Source organism: Pipistrellus hanaki, assembly GCF_964339955.1.
Source record: "Pipistrellus hanaki genome assembly, chromosome: 5".
Lineage (NCBI taxonomy): Eukaryota > Metazoa > Chordata > Mammalia > Chiroptera > Vespertilionidae > Pipistrellus > Pipistrellus hanaki.
In genome coordinates, this window is record NC_140507.1 from 29,078,518 (window position 1) to 29,101,666 (window position 23,149).

The 23,149-nt window shown below is 41.0% G+C and overlaps 1 protein-coding gene across 1 annotated transcript in view; it reads left to right on the forward strand.

The window, feature by feature from the left end:
* Positions 1–23,149, forward strand: part of TRPC7 (transient receptor potential cation channel subfamily C member 7) — a 110,866-nt gene that overhangs the window by 54,591 nt on the left and 33,126 nt on the right. The window contains exons 4-5 of the mRNA XM_084884528.1: positions 5,658–5,822; positions 16,076–16,292. Coding sequence (XP_084740654.1) covers positions 5,658–5,822; positions 16,076–16,292 — 382 coding nt within the window. The remainder of the gene's footprint in view (positions 1–5,657; positions 5,823–16,075; positions 16,293–23,149) is intronic.

The following is a 23,149-nucleotide window of genomic DNA, read 5'->3' on the forward strand; positions in this document are numbered from 1 at the left end:
AGCTTGCGACAGGATCTGAGAAGAGCTTTACTAGATTTTGGCCAGAGACCAGAGATGGGAAGGAAAAAATCAGGAATAAAGCTGGAGCAGAGCTGAAAATCAGGTTTTAAACTCTATCACCTTAATTCTGTTCTCTTCTTGTTTTACCTTCCTTCATTCCCTTTCACTTGCTTCCTTTTTCCTCAACTAAAATCCCCTCCTGTAATTATGCTTCAGTCCTTCCATGCATCCCAAGCAGCGCAAATGGAGTGGGCATGGGATTAACACAGAACTTGTAATGCCTTGAAGAGGGAAGGTAGAGGTAACTGTCCTCCCCAGCAGGGCACAGCCCAGTCACAGGATTGGGCTGAAAAACCATATGAGCATCTGAAACTGCAGGGTCACAGAGATGCTCTCCTGCTTGGCAGACAGAATGAGAGAGAGATATGACCTGGAAAAGATTCAGGAAACCTGAGTTGAGAGAAGCAATACAAGGAAGTGATGAAAATGTCTGATCTGGAGACAGATCTGAAAAGTCACAGACCATCAGCTTATAATGGGCATAATTATTCTCACTTCATGTTTAAGGCAGATTAAATGAGAAAATGTTAATAATATGCTCAGCACAAGGCCTGATCCAAATGAGTGCTAAATAAGTGTTTGCTTTTTATTGTTTTATTTATGACAAAAGTCATAGCCAACAAAATCAAAGGTAATTCCAGAGGGAATGTACTGGAAAGCACCACTGAGCTCAATCTTGTGAGATACTCCAACAGGAAATTCAGACTGACCGTCCACACTAAGAAAAGCCACTTGATGACTGGTACAATGGCAGTCTCCCTTTACCTATGTAAACAGTTTCGGGGGGGGGGGGGGAGGATTTCTATAAGCAAATGCTGATGATGAACTAATGAAAATAAGTGGAAAATCTTAACCACAGTCCCATCAGACCTCAGTGGGGCCTTTGATAAATTATCTGTATGAAAGAAAGTTATTTTCTCTATAAGCAAATCATTCATTGCTACATATTTGAGGCCTAAGGTCAGAAAGAAAATAATCTGTGCTTAAGGGATATGGAAATCACACAGCCTCAAAGCCTCTGAGCTCAAATGTGGTCCTCTTCCCCTTTTCGGGAGGAGGGGGGAGGAATATCACAGGGGGAAGAGGAGTGCCTTCTGCAGGTTCAGTAACCTACACAGCTCCTCATTGACAGAGGGTTCCATAATCAGGGTGCAGCTGATTGGACCTGATGGTACCCTAGCAGCACTAGCAGAGATGAGCCCATTTTGAGCTAATTGCTGGGAAAAATCAATCAGTGGAGGATGAAGAAGGAAGGATTAGATAGAGTGGCCTAACCCACCTGGTTGGCCTACATGGACCTTTCAAAAGGCACTAACACTTCAAGAAATTGTCTGTTAAAACAACATGGAGGGCAAAGAGTAGTGCTGTAGGGAGTGAAAAGTGGGGAGGGAGGGAGGAAGAGAGAAATAAAATGGGAAAGTCACGGGCTCATTTTTATTCATCAAATATGAATATAGTGCTTACTCTTTGCCAGGTGTTGTTCTAAACACTTGACAAATACTCAGTTAACTATCATTACTGGACTCATTTTACAGAAGAGGGAAGCTAAGCATAGAAGAACTAATGACCAAAGAGCACATAGTCAGCATGTGGCAGGGCCAGGATTTGAACCAGGCAGCCTTGCACCAGTCCATGCACTTAACCATGCTCATATCAGGAAAGTCTTAGACCCTGTAATAATGTGAGAATCCGGCCCAAGGATGTTAACATCCCATGAAAAAGCCCTAAAAAATACTCAGTTGTTAGCGAATGGTTATAGCTCTTCAACTATCCTTAAAATGTCAGATATTTCCTTGTGAAGGAATATAAAGTGGAGAAGAAAGTTAAGGAAATGGCTTTCCGTTGGCCACCAATAAATTAAAAGCAAAGTGACAGCCAACATTTGGCCAATATATCCAAGAGTTCCCTATGCCAGCATTATACTCTCACTATGTCATTAGGGTCTGGGAGGAACAAGAAATTCAGGTGAGATATCATCAGAAAATTAGTTTTGGGTAGAAATGTTGTTATATTAACTATAAAGGCTGGTCAAATGTGCCACCAGAATAACTGTCTTGGGAGAATTCAAGAACCAGCAGCCACATACATCCTAGTCCCTCTGACTCTCAGATCATTTCCCAGTCTGGCTCATCCCACCAGTCTCCTTTCCCATTATAGGAACTGCTGTCTCAGAGATCTCTGCTCTCTCTCTCTCTTTGCAGTTTAATTTCTCTTAGCTCCCCCCCTGTTCCCTGCCCAGTTCTCTGGACAATCCATCACAATGGTGGATGTGGTTTGATTTATATTCTCTTGAGGCTGCTTAGCTCCATGTAAGCCCACCTTAGCAGAATCTCAGCTCCAGGCATTACACACTCCCTGCTATAAAGAAGGTGAATCATGTCACTGGGAAAATGGAGGTGGTTACTTCAGTTTTCCCTAGAATAACTTTCATAAAAGCAAACTATAGCCTCAATCCAGATGTTTTAGAGGCAGGAACAGCCTAGGCAAAGCTCTTGGTGTCACCTAGCCTTTGACTATTGCATCCTTCTGTGAGCTAGATGCCAAAGAAAACAAGCCCAAGACAGTGACAATTTTTTCTGAGTTCCCATTTTATTCTAGCTGTATGCTTTTTTCCCATCTGTTCCTCTCTGACCCTGCTTTTGAAAATCATGCCCCTGCCTCAACCTGACCTCCAGGAGTTCTTCCTGCATTTGTTCTGTGGCTGAGTGCCCTTTTGGTTATGATGTTCTTTGTACCATGATGGTATGTCTCATGTTACTCTCATCTTCCTTGGGTCAGTGGTGATATTTCTCTGTGCTTCAAAAGCACAGTACAAAAAATCCTTTGATACACATTGAATTCTATGTCATGAAGTTGTCTTTGGAGACCTGCCACAAACACAGAAAAGTGCCCATATAAAAATAAGTAATTTGGACTTCAGCTAGCTATCTGCTACTGTCAGCTTTCTGGGAGCATTAGAGTATAAAGTCTGTAAACAAATAAATAGTATATTTGGAGCAAAGTTGTTTCATTATGGAGGGAAAAATTTAGCTGTGGAAATTAACAAAGATCTCATCAGAGGAGGATAGACTCCTTAGAGAACCCACTTGTTTTAGTAGGGACCACCATCTTCCTCCAAGGCAGACAAGAGCAAATGGGAATGGTTTCCACTGTGTCCTCCCCTCCAGCTCTGCTGCCCAATTGGTCATGCTGAGTTGTTTGCAAGAGGCAGCAGAAGCAGCAAGGATGAATTCTCACAGACACAAAGAGGCCAATGGGGGGATTAGTACTGGAGTCCTGCCAGAGCAGCTAAGTGCAGAGAGCCATTCCACATCCACATGGTCTTCCGCTATTTCATGGGCATATGTCCCACTGTCTAATCAGACTGTCCACTTCTCCAGAACAAGGCCATTGCAGAGAAGGCTGGCTATTGAAAACAAAACTGACTACACCCCCACACTCACCATCCTTCTATGGTACCTGTGTTGTGACCAGGCTCTCAGAATTACCTAAACATTCATATGATTGTCTTGCTTGCTCCACTTTTCTGTGAAAGGACACAGAAAAGCATATCGTCTGCTGGCCTGGTGTTCCTACCTGGATCAAGGAGAATCATTGCTATGGGGTTACTATGTATAAAGCTACTGATGTTTGAATTACACTGAGTGGTCAGATTATTATGATCTCTGAACACATAATAATCTGGCTACTCAGTTATATCCTATGTAATAAAAGGCTAATATGAAAACTGTCCCCTCAAATAGGAGTTCTACCAGCAGGCAGGCTGGCCAACCGCCCATGTCCCCTCCCCCCTGGCCAGGCTGGCTGGACCCCACCCATGCACGAATTCATGCACCGGGCCTCTAATATAAAATATATATCTCCATCCACATACACTGAATGGCCAGATTATTATGCATTCAGAGATCATAATAATCTGGCCACTCGGTGTATAGTATTATTAAGAGACATTTCAGATCCAAATACCTTTGATAGTGACCTCACAGGTCACTTGGCTACTGCCATGAGTTCCCAGAAACCAGAAACAAGAATGTGTTGCCATCTGCATTGAGAAATTTTTTAAATTGCTTTATTTATATTGTTCTTATAATGAAAGGGAATGTTTCCCAGGAATTATTGTACATATCCCCTTAAAACCCAAAGATGCAAATGAGATGAAAACCAGCATGTTTATACTACAGGGTAATCAGATGGAAACTCAACCCCTTTGAAAAATGCCCAGTCTACCTACTCCAGTCTATGGATCCCAGCTCCTTTAGTAGGGCTAAGGAGCAGGGTTACCAAAGCACATAATGGCTTTCTCCCGTCACACAAAAAAAATAAGCAAATGAGTATAATTTTATCAAATGTAAACTGTGTTCTCACAAAATACTTAAATATTGCATATTACTAGTTTCCACGAGTCAGGACTCAGAATCAACCAACAATTGACCAAGTACATCAAATATATGTGTGGTTGCATGAATAAACCAGTCAATTTGCTGGATCAAGCAGAAAAAGGGTGAATCCAGGAGTGTCTCATGGACCACGTGACCAGAGTGGAGCTGGGTTCAAGAGGGTCAGACACTATCTGAGCCTCTTTCTTCACTTAATTCTTTCCCCCTTTTAAACTGGCGTGTTTTGCTATTTAGTCCACACAGTGGAAAATGTCTGCCCAGATCTTCCAAGGTTACATGTTAACACCCCTGTAAATAGAGACTGCCTTCTCTTTCAATCATAGTTTCCAATACCCTGGTGAGAAAACCTGATGGGCCCAGTATAAGTCAAGGCTCTACCCCTAGTCCAATAAGCTTTATCCAGAGGGCTGAGATCAACAATACAAAATGGCCACAAGAGGTTAGTCATGCAACCTGGACAATTCCAAGAGAGGGAGATGGTTTTAGAAGCTACTGAATGGGGATACAATGTGTCAGTGCTCCAGCATACCACAAAGAGTCCACTAACCCAAGCCAAACACCACTGAAATTCAGTGGGGAAATACTGAGGAGTATCAACAAGTCCTCCGGAAACACTGCCAGTAGTACTTTTTTTTTTAAACTACATAGCAATAGAGAGAGGAAGCTTTCTATAATATCTCATTTAATTCTATAAGACATTATGACAGACTGTTTTACAGATGACAATACGGAGTTTCAGAGAGGTTAAGTAGATAAACCAATGTCATGAGGCTAGTAAATGGTAAAATAAAACTGAAACCCATGTGGACTCCAAAACCCCATTCATGCTCCATCCATTCTTTCATGTTGACTCCCAGATGAACTCTGCCCAGAGATAAGTCTCCCTGGATTGGAGATAATCATTTACCTAGAAGCAGGCTGTCATTTTCTTTGTCTGAGACTTCTCTGAGCCCCCACTTTGCCAAGCACTGATGCAGCCAGTCCTGTGAGGGCTCTGGCCACTGTACAAAGACCCCCAGCATCCCTGAATTAGAAGGACCCAGCAGGTACCTGACCCAGATGCTCCTGCTCTAACATACAGGCAAACCCCCAGGTAGAACATTTCAGCCCCAAGCTACTCATAAGTTGTATACTGTTCAAGTGCTACTGATGTCATTTCCTGTTTGCATTTTGTTTTTTGTTTTTGTTTTGTTTTTACAGTTTGTTGCTCATCCTAACTGTCAGCAGCAATTGCTTACCATGTGGTATGAAAATCTATCAGGCTTACGTCAACAGTCTATTGCTGTGAAATTCCTGGCTGTCTTTGGAGTCTCCCTAGGCCTCCCTTTTCTCGCCATAGCCTATTGGATTGCTCCGTGCAGCAAGGTACAAATTGCTTAAGGTGCATGTCTTCGCGGTTATTTCTTCTCTCTCTACTTAGCAAGACTGAAGTCCCTTTGTTCAAATAAGCAGCTGATCACTTTTCACATTTAAAGAAAATAGATCTGAAATACCTAGCAAAAGTAGAAAATCACATTAGAGGGAATGTTAAGATCTGTTTTCTTTCAACCATCTTTTTTTTAGGAAAGAGGAGTGATTAAATGGGAAATTTTAAACATGTGAGATAATCTGATCAATAACAGATCAGAGAAGGGAAAAAGTCACTTTTCCTCTTCTAAATATGTCCTCCAAACCCACAGTAATAATCTTACCTAATAATAGACAAACATGTAAATTGACCATACCACCGCTACACCACCAGCCAATCAGGAGTATTCAAATCAGCCCAATAAAGATGGTGGTTAATTTGCATACACAGGCACCAAGTGGCAGGGGTAAGCGGAACACTTGCGTCATCACCATGGCAACAACGCAGGCATTCTATCCCATCCCAGTCTCTCAGGACCTCTGGGCAGCGTGGGAAGGCGGGGCTGGTGCAAAAAAAGGCTGCTCCAGCATTTGAATAGAAAGGGACTGGGCCAGAGTGGAAAGTCAGTGCCAGCAGCCAGGAAAAGGAAAGCCCATTCTAGCACGAATCTTTGTGGATCATTGCTTCTAGTCTACACTAATAAAAGAGAAATATGCAAATGGCCATACCTCCGCAATGTCCATCAGCCAATCAGGAATGGATATGCAAATTAACCCAGCAAAGATGTGTTAATTTGCACGCACAGGCTCGAAGTGGTGGGAAGCCTGCTATGAGGGGGGAGCGGAGCTACAGGAGCTGTGCTCAGGTGGGAGCAAACACTGAAGGCAGAAGGCGGCCAGAGGGAAGGCCTGGGTCCTGGGTGCCAGCAGCCAGGGGAAGGAAGGCCTATTGCATGAATCTTCATGCAACAGGTTTCTAGTTATAATTATAATAAGAGGAATAGCCAATACTTATTGAACATTTTCCCTTTGCTACATAAGCCCTTTTCATGGAAAATCTCATTTCACTCCCTCAATTACATTAGGACGCATACACTTAATGAAGTAGGTTCAGAAAAGAGAAATAACTAGTTAACTCTAGTTAACTGAGAGTCAAATACAGCTCCTGTGGGAGCACTACAGATACATGCCCACTTCTTCCCAGTTTCCTTGATTGGGTCTGGCCCCCACAGACAGTTAATTAGGTCACAAAAAGGAAAAAGACAAAGGAAAGAGAAGAGTTTAAAAGGTACAAAACTGTGTTCTTTTCTCACAAGGAAGGAGAAGTATATAGTGACCAATGGTAACAAAAATAGTAGAACCTGCAGGTCTCAAGCTGCCACACACACAAGCCGTCATCCCTACAGCCCATTCATTTGATCCACAGTCACAGAAAGCACCAGCAGCTACTCCGGCTTTAGACAAGAGTCAGCGCATTTAAAACTGAACCATGCAAAAATTTTTCAAATAAATGTCATGAGTTAAAATGGTCATTAAAGGTTCCAAAGCTGCATGTACCTAGTGATATATTTTTAAAAAGGACTTAAGCTTAAGTAATCAACATTCAGTAGAAGAAATATGACTACAGGGAGATTAGTTCCACAGCAAATATGATCAGCTAATGCAGTTAATAAAAGTGTCATCAGTGAATGATCCTCTTGTCAACTCCACCATGAGGGAACTCATGCCTGGATGGTGGGTCTAAGACTTAAGGGCTGCTGATAAGGCCACTTAAGCAGGCAGGCATTTTACTGACTGCCTTAGATTAGAGGTGTGTCACAGAGAAGGGTTAGGACTCAAAATCCTTCCTCTGCAGAATGGCATTAAAAATAAAAATCCTACCATAGCTGGTTTGGTTTAGTGGATAGAGCATTGGCCTATGGACTGAAGGGTCCCGGGTTCAATTCTGGTCAAGAGCACAAGCCAGGGTTTTAGGCTAGATCCCCAATGGGGGGGCACATAGGAGGCAATTGATCAATGTTCTCTATTGATCATTGAAGTTTCTATCTCTCCTTCTCCCTTTCTCTCTGAAATCAATAAAAATATATTTAAAATAATAAATGAATGAATGAATAAAAGTTTTCATACTGAATATCTATGGTGTTCAACTATCACCATTCAGGTTTTTATTCCTATGTAAGTCTTCCATGACATGGATTTCTAAATCTGAATATCCCAAATCATATATATGTAGGCAAAGGCAATTTTTTCTGTCCTTCATTATGAGCTGAAAAAGCAGTGAGTGAAAAAAAAATGAGTAAGATTCAAAGCTGGATTAGAGCTGGTCATTGATTTTAGGCACAGGTTTCCATATTGGTATTATCTGGTCTGTTCTACAAATTATTATTGCCTTTGCCCAGAGTCTAAATGGATGGGGATTCTTGTCTCCACACTCTCTGAGCCCCAAACTTATTCTAGGACATTCAGTCATTAAAATAACAACCACTTTGTGGAGAAAACACTGAAAACATCACTTTTACTGTAAAACTAAATGTGACCGCTTCTAGGAAACTAGGACTAGCCAACACCATCAAATTGGTTTGCCTCTGCCTGCCCGAGGAAATATTTACAAAGAAATTATACGCCAATGGTTAAGTTTCTAGGACTAAGAAGAACCTTAGCCAAAATCATGCTAAATGTGGGGATTTTGGCGTTTCTTGTAGCTCAGTAACTCTAAGAGACTGATGTTACCATGGAACATAGGGGTCCAAGGTATAGCAGTCTTCTGAAACATTCTAGAAGAAATGCTTGCCAGAAGGTTTGGCCCCATGGTTGTGGCTTCCTCTCTGTGTGATGCATGTTTGATTGATATTTGGTACTCCTGGAACTTCCACTCAAGATAAAGTGGTCATTAAGCCATTATAGTGTCTGTGCACCTTCTGGGCTCCAAGTCAGAGATCAATGCAGTGGAGGGTGTGTCCACAGCTGAGTGACAAGTCCTAGCCTATGTATGGCATGAGATAATTTTTTTTAATTTTTATTTTTTTGTATGAGATACTTTTTATAGCAATGCTTATTCCAAGGGAAGAGTCCCTCAGTAAACAGCTTTTTAAACTTGCTCCGATGCAGCCAAAGGAGAGATAAAATAGTCACTATATGTTAAGTCTTTCCTTTCACATTTAGAAAGATATGTTCAAGTTTGGCAGAGAGATTATATCACTGGGGATTTCGAAAGTGAAGAAACCTGCTCTCTTTAAAGGTTCCTGCTGTCGGAATACAATGTCCTCCCAAGAGGAGTGGCACAATGGATAACTGTTCATATCCTAGAATTCCTCCTCTCAAGTGGCCACTGCCTTTGTATTTGTCTAGTAATTCTATGAAAAAGCCAGCTGTCATTCCAGCAAGTCCATGTTCTAATAATCTATTATTACACCTTCCTCAAAGAAATTATGTATTCATAAAATCTCACTGCTGAACCTCATCAACCAGTTACTGTCTATCAATGTCTAATAAATATTGAGATTTCTGCTTCCAACTTAATGGCATATTTACTTCCTAATAGTTGCTATCATTATCTAGAGACACCAAAATTACTTGATTGGCCTGCCAAAATCGCTTCATCATTTATTTCCAATTGAATTCCCAAGGCTGTCAATTCTTTTACATAAGTTTCTGAGGGTCTCTAAAAAAGACAGTTAAATAAGATAATAAGATTAAAGGTTTCAACAGGAGTTCAGCTTACTGATCTGGTGGTTGAAGAGGGTGACTAAGTCACCAATGTGTACACACGGTAACTACAGATCTGGAGCACTGGAGAGGTTTGTCAGGGTCAATAAACAGATCAGTGATTTTTAAAAATCATTTCTCATTATAAAACCAACATAGGTGAGTTCAGGCAGCCCCTGAGGGGCCAGTGGGTTCTTATTCACATGGATGCTCTCAACTCTTTTCCCAGAGAGCTCTCAACAAGGCCCCCAATGCCAAAGGGCTTTGATAACTGATTAGGCTACTTCCCATCCTTTGCTATTCCCTTCTGATTCATATTTTAGGTTCTTTACCTGTTAAAATCTGACAACTGAAATAATAACAGCCATCTTCAAGGGCTCAGTGTCTCTATGGCAGTTATACTTGGACAGAAGTCAGCATCATGAGAGTGCTGAAGAACCACATAAGTCCTAATTATAAAAGTACAAGAGGGGAAGCTGGCTTTCTTTGTTACCTGTCACTGTTCCGTTGTCTTTATAAATTAGTCCCAGGACCCAGGCAGGGAGAACTGTAAACAACTGTAGACTCCCACGTGATGTCTTTGCAGAGTGTGATCTATCAATGCTTACTGCCACGTTACTCTTGCTTGCAGAAAGATGAAAGTGTTAGTTGTTGCCCCCAATCCTCAGCCCTATCCTAAACAAAAACATCTAGTGGTGGTGTGAGGGGGTTGGGGGGGAGATGGCAAGAGATTAACCAAATAACTTATATGCATATATGCATTGCCCATGAACACAAACAATAGGGTGATGAAGGCCTGGGGTGGGGTGGAAACCAGGTGTTGGGGTCAAGGGTGGGGAAAAGGGAGTACATCTATAATATTTTCAACAGTAAAAAATTGTTTTAAATCTAGTCAGGAAGTCATGGGTGATTCTATAGCTTTTGAAGATCCCTGCTTTGCCAAATCTAAAATAGTTTGAAACATGTGGTCCAGGGCCAACCATGGGAGGACAGTGCCTCCAAAGGCCTCTGTGTCTCCCTCATTTGTCTCTACCAAAGCTACACTGGGTTAAAAAAAATCATAATGCAATTTTTGAAGCATTGCCACAGAGAGGAAATTTGTGCCAGGAAATACGAGTTTTGCTTCTTTGTTACAAAAGCTTCTGTCCGCAAATCCAAAAGGAGAGTCCATCACCATTACCCTGTGGGATAGGATTTAAGAGTGCCAGAAGACTGATCACTTCCATACCCAGCCCAGTATGACACCTGCAACACTCTCCCCTTCTCTTCATCTATTTCCTACCATAGTGTTCAACCTGTCTCTTCTGACTGGCAAACCAACAACTTTGAAGGAAAGGACCAACTCATATAGCCTGTTTCATTTCCATCACCTCCAGTATTCAGAAACATGTTGTACATAGATAGTGCCCCCAAAAAGGCTTGTGATGTAAATACATAAGTCTCCTTTTGTGAACCCTTAGCATATAAATTTCTCAAGAGTCGGTCAAGTTTAAGTTTCCCCTTAGGGAAACTGCCTCAGGCCTTCCTGTGCCACGTCCCAAATGCTTCCTGTGTGCCAGTAACTGTTCTGCTTTGCACAATTTAAAATAATTCATTCCTTATGTCAACCTTGTGCATTAAGTACTATTTCATCCCCAATTTTACAGATGAAGAAACTGAGACACAAAGAGATTAAGTAACTTGCCAAAAACTATGGAGCTGTGATTTAAACCCAGGCTCTCTGGCTTCAGAAACCCGACCTTACTTCTCCACTGCACACATGCCCACTCACACACATGCCCACATCCATACCAACCTTCTTCCCAACCGCACCCAGTTACATCAGCAGCATTACAACCTTCAATGCTGAATGCAAACATCTTAGCTGCTGACTAACTGACCTTATTTTATTGATTTCAGAGAGGAAAGGAGAGGGAGAGAAAGATTTTTTTTAAAAAAACAAACACATCAGTGATGAGAGAGAATCACTGATTGACTGCCTCCTGCATGCCCCACACTGGGAATCAAGCCAACAACCTAGGCATGACCTCCTGGTTCACAGAGCCATGGTGGCCAGGCTAAATAAAGAAGAGGAATAAAAATCTACTACTCCTTCCTTTTCTTTTTCTGGAAGCCCAATCCTTTGAAGTCCCACTGTTACTCAGCACCTCTTCAGCCCCCAGGATGACAGGCGGATTCACATAGTAATGTAAGAGGACCCTGGTTATAAACTCCTAGGGAACATTCCCCATCCCAAAGATAGGAAGATCACTGAGCCCTAGGTTAGACATTTTGAATAACATTTTTGGAGGGAGTGTTCTAAAGAAACTGCCACTAATTTAACTGGGATCTCTCTAACATGTGAGAACCATTCCAGCCTTGAATATATTTTTTTTAAATACTTGATCTAAAGTTTTTCTACATTCAGCTTTCCAACTTGTACACTGAGCCCTTACTTGAGGCCATTGGCACCTGGTGATGAGTGAGGGTGACACTTGGTGAGAGGGATTCTTGATGTCACAGACTGGGGAGATATGCTGGAAACACTCTGTGTGTGCTTCACTGCAGTCCTGGCCTTTTCTATAGGCATATGGCCACCAGGCCTGTTAGGTGCATACACTTGGGGTTAGGGTGAAGAGCCAGGTGCCATGGAACACAGACATGAGCATACCAGTAGAAGCAGGTGCCGAACGCTGAGGGCTCTTAAATGCAGTTCATTCAGGAGTGCTACTTAGTTAGCCATCCTCACATTCATACACTTCCCAAAGTAAAAGAATAGTGCCCAGAAAGTTTGGGGTGAGCCAGACTTGGCTATTACAAGCTTGGATTTCCTGGTAAGCTCTTAGCTGGTATGGTCCAAGTAAATGACAGAGCTGCTGAGCTCATGTGTTAGACTAATGAGTTCTGCACTCCACAGAGAGCAGGCAAAACTACATCTCCCAAAGCTTTGCCATTTCTTTTGACACCTATGCTGTTGCCTGACCCAGCTTTAGTGATTCCCAGCTCAGAGCCGTTGGCATATATTCATTGGCCTTTCTCCTTTCTTTTGGATCACCTGGGCCTTGTGAAAGAAGGAGGTTTTCCTAAATATAATTTGCTTCAAAAATTACCTTTGAGAGATAAGAAATGTCACACACAAAAAAGAAAGAAAACTATTGAAATAATTTGATCTCATCTGACCTTTATCACAGTTTTACCAGTAAAAAGACACATTCAAACCCAAAAGGTAATAGGAAAGGAGCATCAATGCCTAACCTCACTTTTCTTCCTTACAGCCTAGATAAAGTAGAAACTGAGCACAAGATAATCTTCCAAATCATAGCAGGCCTTCTCAGGGTTTTTTATTACGGTTGGCTGTAGATATACCGTGTTTCCCCGAAAATAAGACATCCTCCGAAAATAAGTCCTACTTACAGGTTTCCTTCTCAGTGAAATATAAGGCATCCCCCCGAAAATAAGCCCCCCCCCCCAGGCTAAACATGAGAGATTTGGTCCACTGATTCTGAAAGAAATGGAGTCGCAAGAAATTCACCAGGAAATTCAAGAATTGGATTGTTATGATGATGTTCCAGAAGATGATGACATGATTGTCATTGAATAAATGAGTAAATTCTTGATACTGTAGGATTCACAGTTTGTCTGGTTTGTGTTGACAACTACCGTACTACCGTACCGTATACAGGTAATAAATTTCCTTTATTTTCATTTAACAATAAATGTGTACCATATTCTTCTTCGTGGAAAAATAAGACATTCCCTAAAAATAAGACCTAGCGCACCTTTGGGAGCAAAAATTAATATAAGACACTGTCTTATTTTCCGGGAAACAGGGTAGTATAATAATTTTACAGATGCAACTTCTGTAAGAAAATAACAATCAAAGAAAGTAACAAAGACAACATTAAGTTCCTCAAACCTGTTCTCCCAGGGAATCTCAAGGCTAGCTTAGGTACTGCTGCATGCATATTCCTGCAATCAGGTAAGTCACCCAGGTGAGAAGATGGAAAGATATTCATCCCCACCTCCTCACCCAGGAAGTTACTAGAGATGCTACATAGAAACCACTGGTAGTCCAACTGGCATGGCTCAGTGATTGAGCATCGACCTATGAACCAGGAAGTCACAGTTCAATTCCCTCTCAAGGCACATGCCCGGGTTGCAGGCTCTAGCCCCAGTGTGGGGCATGTGAGAGGCAGCCAATCAATGATTCTCTCTCATCATTGATGTTTTTATCTCTCCCTCTCCTTCCTCTCTGAAAAAAATAAATAAATAAAAAATAAAAAAATAAAAATAAATTATATATATATATATATATATATATATATATATATATATATATATATATATATTAAGAAACCACTGTAAAGGATGGATGGAACTTAGCCATCAATCCTTTTAGAGCTATATCTACCTCTATAATTTCTATCTTTTTTCTGATATTTCTGGGGCCTTGCTGGGATACACACGAGTGGATGTCCCTTATCCTCTCATCAACCTTCCCTCTCCCCACAACCCACTCTCCACCCTGCAGTCATTCTCCATCTTCTCTTGCCTCTCACCACTACAGCAGCAAGGACACAGTGACAAGCAGCAATGTGTTGACTACTTAAGGATGTCTCCTGGATACATCTAGTGTCCCAGTGTCTTTTTAAGAAAACAGTCTTATATGTCTGTCAACAGTCACCTAAAATATTGAAAATTTCAAACTTGCTACTTGAAATCATATAAATCAAAATGATATTTGATTTAATTTCATGTTTTACTGAATTTATGTGAAATATTTGTCTTCATATTAATCTCTGCATTCTGCATTTAGCACATTTTCTTATGACCAAAAATAATCCACCATTAAAATTACAAAGAAAAGCCATTTCTCAGATGTTTGTGGACCCAGTGATTTTCCAGTCATCTTTTTCCGTTTTTGAGGTTATTCTGGTGCCATATGCCAAGCTGTGATGCAGGTGAATCCAAACAAGTGTTCTCTAGCACAAGCAGGGCTTCCCAATGTCTGGACTTGAAATGCAGTTTTTTAAAAAAAGATAAAAACTACCTTTATAAAATTTTTCAATAGGTAAATAGGTAGGTTCTATGACATGAGAATCTTAATAAATCATGTTACACAAGTAACTAGCATAATGAAAGTAGATGATTACCATATTTACGCACATTATCAAGCCATCTGATTTATAAATATTGTGTTGAGCAGTCATAATAAGGAAAATTTTACTTGGAGAAACCCTGTAGTTGATCTGCTACCAAACCAACACTCTACCTCACTCTAGGACTCCTGAATGAGGCAGGATGTGGACCTCAATTAACCAGTCACTGGCTAGAAGGGAACATCTGCCCTGAAAAGGAACTGAGCTTCAGAAAAGGATTCCCTCTTTGATCTTGTCTTATCAGTCAGTACACTTGGGTGCTAGGTAAGACTTGGTACTTAGATGAGGGTGATGGCAGTGGCCTGGAAGAGAATCAAGTGAGTCATTGATGGAGGTCAGAAAAGATTCTCTGTTCTATCCCCAGTTTAGTCCTCAGACAACTAAGTGGCCTTTGGATGGCCTGCAAGGAATAAAGATGTGACCAACATTTGCTCCTTAGCAGGGCATCTTTTGGATCATTTCAGGCTCACATGGAACAATTGCACAAGTTAAACATGGGCTAGGCCACAAGGAAAATCTCAGTGTAATATCATAGCAGCTATGATCTGTGAACATGCTGCAATAAAATTAGAATTTTTAAAGCAGAAAACAGCCTTGTATGTCTGGCAACTAAAAAAACCTCAGAATTAAAAATGAAATAAAAAGCCCTGACCAATTTGGCTCAGTGGATAGAGAGTCAGCCTGTGAACTGAAAGGTCCCAGGTTCGATTCCAGTCAAGGGCATGTACCTTGGTTGCGGGCACATCCCCAGTAGGGGATGTGCAGGAGGCAGCAGATTGATGCTTCTCTCTCACCGATGTTTCTAACTCTCTATCCCTCTCCCTTCCTTTCTCTATAAAAAATTAATAAAATATTTTTAAATGAAAAAAGGAATTTATAAAATCTTTAATAACTGAATATCAAAGAAAAGGCTACAGTCAAAATTTTACAGAAACACAGCTAAAGCAGTACCTAGAAGAAATGTACACTTTAAATAAATTTACCAGAAAACCATCTAAACATGAAAGTCAAGAAAATGGACAAAAGAGCAACAGCATATATCTAAATACTTCTCTGTGTTTGTTTTTTTAAACCCTGAATGCTATTCACACACATTACTTTTTCCCAGATTTAAAGGGCATAAAATTCACATCCATGTGCATGGGAGCTGTGCCGTCAAAGTATAACATGATGGCAGTGAATGTGTTCCATTCCTTTCTACTTTCACACTAAATTCTCTGAATAAGAAAAATTGAATTCAGTATGAACTAGATTTGGCCAAACCTCATCTCACACAAAAACGCAAGAGCAAATATTACCTGAGTTCAGTAAGCAGTTTCTGTTCAAAGACCCAATTCAACATTTGGCAAAAGCAGTGTTTTAAAGAGAGAGACGTGAGCTCACCTAGAGTATCCAGTTTAACATGTCTTATATGTGTTTTGTTCCCAGCTAGGACGAACCCTAAGGAGTCCTTTCATGAAATTTGTAGCCCATGCAGTTTCTTTCACAATCTTCCTGGGATTGTTAGTTGTGAATGCATCAGACCGCTTTGAAGGTGTCAAAACCCTGCCCAACGAAACCTTCACAGACTACCCAAAGCAGATCTTCAGAGTGAAAACCACCCAATTCTCCTGGACAGAAATGCTCATCATGAAGTGGGTGTTAGGTAAGCAAGTCACCCTATCTTCTATCCTCTCTCCCTAATTATCACAGGATATTGCTAAACTCTGACTCTTGAACTGTTCCTTCTCCTTTCAAGTGCGCTCTCAGCAGACAAAATGGAGCATGATGACCCACAGAGAGGTCAAAGTCAACTTCTGTGTGTACTGGTGTGTGAGATGTATAGATCTGTAGTATAAATCCCAATTTTAAAAGTAAATGTTGGTAGAAAATGGTTAGGTACTTTTCATGATATGTGTATTGAAAGTGATTGTAAAGTGGCTTTGTATGGGAAAATATACCACTTTTCTCATTTAACCATAGTCTCCTGAAAGCTGAGGAAATCAAGTTTTGTTTCTGAAGCAGAGTATAAAGTTACATAGCAAAAAAAAATACTTTTGTTATCGTTGAATACTGATATATAGTAGAATCTTCATGATTAATATGAATCTAAAAAGTTAGGAGTGCCAAAACCAGTTTGGCTCAGTGGATAGAGCGTTGGCCTGCGGACTGAGGGGTCCCAGGTTCAGTTCTGGTCAAGGGCATGTACCTTGGTTGCCAGCACATGCCCGGTTGGGGGTGTGCAGGAGGAGCTGATCGATGTTTCTTACTCTCGCCCTCTCCCTTCCTCTCTGTAAAAAGATCAATAAAATTTATTTATTTTTTCAAAAAAGTTAGGAGCATAAAATTTTCTCATAATTTGTGTTAATGAATGCAATGAAGTTGTGAAATTCCTTTTTGTGGTGGTATTTTGTGCTGCCAATGTCTGCCACTGGAATTGGCAAGGAAATTGTTCCCATTCCCCAATGACTAGCTAAGAAAGGCTATCTCACTTTGCCCAACTCATAAAAACTTTTACTAATAGAATATAAGCAAGATAAAATATAACTGGCAATGGCTAAAATTGTACATGACAAAATGTGTTATAGATTTTCCTAATATAGAAAACTTCAAAAAAGTGAAAAACTACAAAACCTATTATCAATGATATTGTATATGATCAAAACCTGATCAATAAATTTTAAGATTTAGCTATTATCATGAAGACAACAAAAAACAAGTATTGGTGAGGATGTGGAGAAAAAGAAACCCTCATATACTATTGGTGGGATTGTAAATTGGTGCAGACAGTAGGGAAAACAGCATGGTGATACCTCAAAAAATTAAAAATAGAATTACCATATGACCCAGAAATTCCACTTCTGGGTATTTATCCAAAGAAATCCAAAACACTAATTAAAAAAGATATATGGGCCACTATGTTCTCTGCAACATTTTTAAAGTAACCAAGATATGGAAAAATTCTAGGTATCCATCAAAAAGATAAATGGATAAAGATGATGATGATGATGATGATGATGATGATGATGATGTGTGAGAGTGTGAGAGAGAGAGAGTGTGTGTGTGTGTGTGTGTGTGTATACCATCAAATGTTACTCAGGCATTTTTAAAAAAAGAATAAAATCTTGCCATTTGCAACAATATGGATGGACCTAGAGATTATTGTGCTAAGTGAAATAAGACAGAGAAAGACAAATACTGTATGATTTCACTTATACGTGGAATTAAAAAAAACAAAACAAACCAGAAACAGACTCCTATGTTTCTGTTTGATGGTTGCCGTATGTGAGGAGGGTAGAAGTATGAGGGGGAAAAGGTGAAGGGACTAAAAAGTACAAATTGTCAGGAGGATAGAGAATGCAGTGTAGACAACACAGTCAGTAATATTGTAACAACTGTGTGGAGGCGAATGCTTATTAGAATTAATCATATTGATCACTTCACAAAGAATATAAATATCTAATCACTATTTGTATACTTGAAACTAACATAATATTGTATGTCAATTATAATTAAAAATTTACAATATTTAAACTATAAGATTTCTATCAGAAAGATCTGACTTTGATAAGAATGTTTTGAGTAAAATAAAACTGAAGATAGAAAAGACTGAAAAAATTTAACTATGCAGTATCAAAATTTGATCAATTAATTTAATTGTGTTTCTGTTATTTATCCCAGTCCATGTTTGCTTTTGTGACAAAATTTCAATATTGTTATAATTTTCATTACTTTTATGCTCACAACATTGAGTCAAAATGTATTCAAGGTCAAAGTATGCCATCAATTAACAAAATCACAAAAGAACAAATACATGAAAAGATAGTCCAGCACATGGCCTGTGCTAATCAAATGGTTTAGCCTAATAGAGCCAGAGTTGAACCGCTGGAAAGTATCCTATAGAATGCCCAAACTGACAGTAATTGGGAATATGATCTCTAAACTGGACCTCTCAGTAGGCAGAGGGAGATGAGAAGAATACTTCCATCCAAAGGACAGAGGAAGAGAAGCACGCCATGTTTTCAAGGGCAAGTCTGTAACCAAAGGCTCATTCAGTGGAGTCTTTGGCATTAAAGTTAACAAGGGACATTAAAGCTTGCTGCAGATTGAGTGTTGTGACATCATTTTCATAGCTCATAGTCTATCCTGATTCTCTTAGTACACTCGGCACTTTGCATGGGCTGAATGTTTTAAAAATTCATATGTTAAAATTCTAATCCCAAAATGAGGGAAATAGAAGGTAGGGCCTTTGGGAAGTGATTAGATCATACAGGCAGAGCCCTTATGAATAGGATTAGTGCACTCATCAAAGATAACCCAGAGAGCTCTCTCCCCCCTCTCTGTCATGTGAGGATAAAATGAACCAGAGACCATCACTCCTTCCAGCCTGGAGAATCTCCAACATCAGTTCATACTAGGGGTGTCGAACTCAATCAGAGAAGGGGCCAAAATCTAAAATCCAGCCTAAATCGCGGGCCGAATGGTTTACTGAACAGTCATAAACTGACAATGTCATAAACTGACAGCGGAGTGCAGTGATGACAGCGCGGTGCGGGCCACATTGCAAGGCCTGGCGGGCTGGATTTGGCCCGCGGGCCCTTGTGTTTGACACATGTGCAGAGCATTGGTTGTTTTTTCTCCGGTCTTCTATAACAGAATCACATGTCTAGGTTGGACCAAGAGTAAAATTGTAAAAGCACATGGGCTAGGTTCCTCACTTAATTTGTTCTCCTAATGGTTTCACTTATTTGGACAAGATTTCCAAGCAGACTACTCCAACCAATTTGCCAATTTTTTCCCCAGCAAGTCTGACCATGTTTCAGCCCCGCTTATCACCTTTAGGGGCTATAGATGCCTAGAATAAAAACCAGTTTCCCCCTCATGGTCTGCTGGGCCTTCACTAGCTCTTCCAATCTCCAGGCCCATGTCCTGATCATTGAGCCACACTGAGCCTCTTGTGTTCCCTCATTTCCATGCCCATGACCTGAAACACCTTGCCAGCCCCTCCTCCTTCATCTAGCTAACTCCTGGTTCCTCATATCAACTGTCACTCCCTCCATGAATTCATTCCTTTGTTCAGTCAATGGATATATAATGTACCAGACACTCTTGATGAGTCAAATAGTTATAATACAGATTGCTCTTATCCCTGTGTCTCCCCTGATCATTTTTCTCTTATATCATCTGTTTCTGTGTAGCATTAGTGCTTACAGATACATCTGTCTCCAGCACCGAACCTGCTAGCGAAGGGATGTCATCTTCTGGTTGTTGTATCCCCAGAATGGTGTCTGGCACAGATGTGGTGCTCAAAAAGGCCTGGTAAGCAGGTGAAGAAGTTCCTACCATAGAATAGCTATGCATAGTAGAGGCCATGGTGGGTGACAGAACAATAGAGAACAAGGGTCCTGGGATACCTGTGGGACTTTGGAGGACATACTTGCCATCTTTGTACATGATGTTTTTTTCATCTGTAAAGTGAAGATAATTACAGTAGCTACCTATCAGGCTATTAGTGTAAACAGACAGTCAATGGGTACATGCTGCCTGAGACTACTTGAGGCAATTACTAGTAAGCAGAGACAGGCTTAAATCACATATGAGCATTTGTTCCAATAGTGCTGGCAGAATAGGAGACCAGCAGGTCATCCACAAAAATCTGCTGTGCCTCTCCCCATAAACCAGCTGTTTATATTGGGTAGAAGGACAAAGATTACATGGGGAAGTAGGCAAAAGGATATGCCAAATGGGCAATTAACAGGTACTGCAGGCTGGAGATTTGCAAAGGCCTATGGGTATGCAAAGGCTGGTGGTCTTCAAAAGGCTGGCAATATGCAAAGGGCTGGGGGTCTTCAAAGGGCTGTCAGCTCTGGTTTCTGCAACAAGGTTGTTAATCTTTCAATGATAGCAGGCAGCTCCCTAATGGGGAGGATGGGCTACATTTCCAGGTGAGCCCCCAGGTCCCACATGCAACCCCCAGCCAGGTTAGAATGTACCTTCTTTAATCAGAACAAAGCAATCAGTTAACAGGGCATGATTAATATTTCTTACAATTATAGCTGGAACCTAATATTCTGCTTCTGCCCCTATCGTTAGGAAGATTTAGTGTTAGCAAAGTACTTAGCACAGGGCTTGGCACCTAGCTGGTGCTCAATACTGTTATCTACTGAAATCAGAGGAAGATGAGGAGCTTTAACAAAGTTTTTAATCTATTAATGCCATCTTCCTGTCAGGAAAACAAATGAATCCTGAATGTGTCTGAGGCTAGGATCTGTTGCAAAGGACTTGCCACTGAGATAGTGTTTGGATATTAGGTCTGAGGGTTATGTTCTAGGCATATTCTCCCTCCTGTGAGTTCTGGCCCATTGATAAGAAGCTGACCTTCCAGACAGACCTTCCAGGAGGTGGTGGGGAAGAAGTGTGCTCTACTCGGGTTCTGGGACAGTGTAGAGGAAGGCATGAGGACCATGGCCATTTAAGGAGTGTGCACATTTCAGTCTCACCCCAGCCCCCAGAATTTTGAAGGAGGATCCCTTCTGAACTGCATCTGAGGCAGGGATAGGAGTGAACCACCTTTTGAAGGGTCAAGCTCCATCTCAGCAGCCGTGGCCATTACTCCAAACTTGCACATATAAAGCTACCCATTGCCCCCAAGGCTTCCCAGCATTTCCCAGCCTGTTCCCTAGCCAGCTACCCTCATTAATTATCAGCTGACCTTGTTCTCCAGGCTCCCAGCTTCCCTGAGTGAAGGCAATTTTGCCTGAAGGAGGCTCCAGTAGCTGGCAGCCAGCCTGACCCTCAGAGCTCCTGGGCTAACACTCCTCTGATTGACAGGCTAGAGGCAAGAGACTATGAGGCTCAGCTTGAATATAAACTGCTGAACTATCCTTAGCACCTTGGAAGCAGAGGGTTTAATTTCACTCACTAAAGTATTTAATTTCACACATTTCTTTTCTCATTAAGCATTCCTGCTGCCCAAACCCTTGGGCCCATGCTACTTTTACTCGTGGCCTTGGGATAATTTAAATTAGTCTGGGTGAGTTAATATTCAAATCTAGGAAAATTGATATGGACATCTGAGCATGGAGGAAGTGATTTGCAATGCCCAATGAGGAGCTCCATATTGGCCAGAAAAGTGAGTTTCCTGCAAATAATTTGCATTTCAGATTTACAGAATTTTTAACACTTGAAATTACCCCAAAACCCCAAGAAAATCAAGGGACTTATCCAAGGTCACAAACCCACTATGTAGCCAGTCTAGAGGGCCAGCTTCCTGAAATAAAGCCAGTGACAGCCTGTGCCCAGATAAAAGCAGTTCCACTAAGACATTAGAAATTTTAATTTGGGGGTAGAGGAAAGCAAACAAACATTTTTTCCAGCCTAGAATGTTTTTTCTAATATTTTTCAAATATTTATTTGGACAGGCACAGATGAAAGTAAAATCTCAGTGTTAAGGAAATTACCACACAAATTTTGAAAAGATAAACTTGAGAAGTGTGGCTTGCGGGAGGGGGGTTGCGGGGGGGGAGTCAAAGGCTGGAGGAGGGTATCGTGTAAACAAACTTGGATTACTTTTCTCAAAAAACCATTTAGGCCTGGCTGGTGTGGCTCAGTGGTGAAGTGTTGACTTATGAACCAGGAGATCATGATTTAATTCCTGGACAGGACACATGCTCTGGTTTCAGGCACAATCCCCCAGTAGGGGGCATGCATAAGGCAGCCAATCAATGATTCCCTCTCAACATTGATGTTTCTCTCTATCCCTCTCCTTCCCTCTCTGAAATCAATAAAAATATATATTTAAAAACAAACATTCAATTTCAAATCATTTTATTTGATGGACCATTTTCACCAGAAATCAAAAAACTCTGATTTTAAAAATATCTGGGCAGAGTCCCAAAGAAATGGAGATGATCAGCTCATCACTCAAATGCTACCAGATGTGGGCCTGTGATCAAATCAGCCATGCCTCCACCCCCATTTGTTTATTCCTAGTATTATCCTTAACTCCAGGGTTCTGGGTCATCTGCCAATGTGCTTGGATTTGAGTTCTGGAGAAAAACATTCACAAGGAAATGAAGGACAAAGTTGCAGGGTGGATGAACTTGCACAAGAACAGAGGGAAGAATGAGAAAGGCTGAAACCTTGGAAAGCAGCAGCCTTTAAGGCAGGGGTGGGGAACTGATTTTCTGCCAAGAGCCATTTGGATATTTATAACATCATTCGCTTAACATAATTCACTTAATATAAATTTATGTTGCTATCAAAAAAGCTCCTAGATTTATTGAATTTCAAGTCCCACCTGAAGTTGCCTTGGTAGGGCCAGACCAAATGGTTTCGTGGGCCTTGTATGGATCCTGAGAAGAGAAAGGAGGCACCTGAGAAGGCAGGCCATTGTGCCTGATGCATAGGAGCAAGGGGAGTGCCAAGAGAGGCTAGCAATGTTAGTAACATTTTGGAGTGTGCGGCCAGTGAGGTAGAACTGTTCTACTAACCAACCAGTAAGTGATTCTTCTACACATTAGC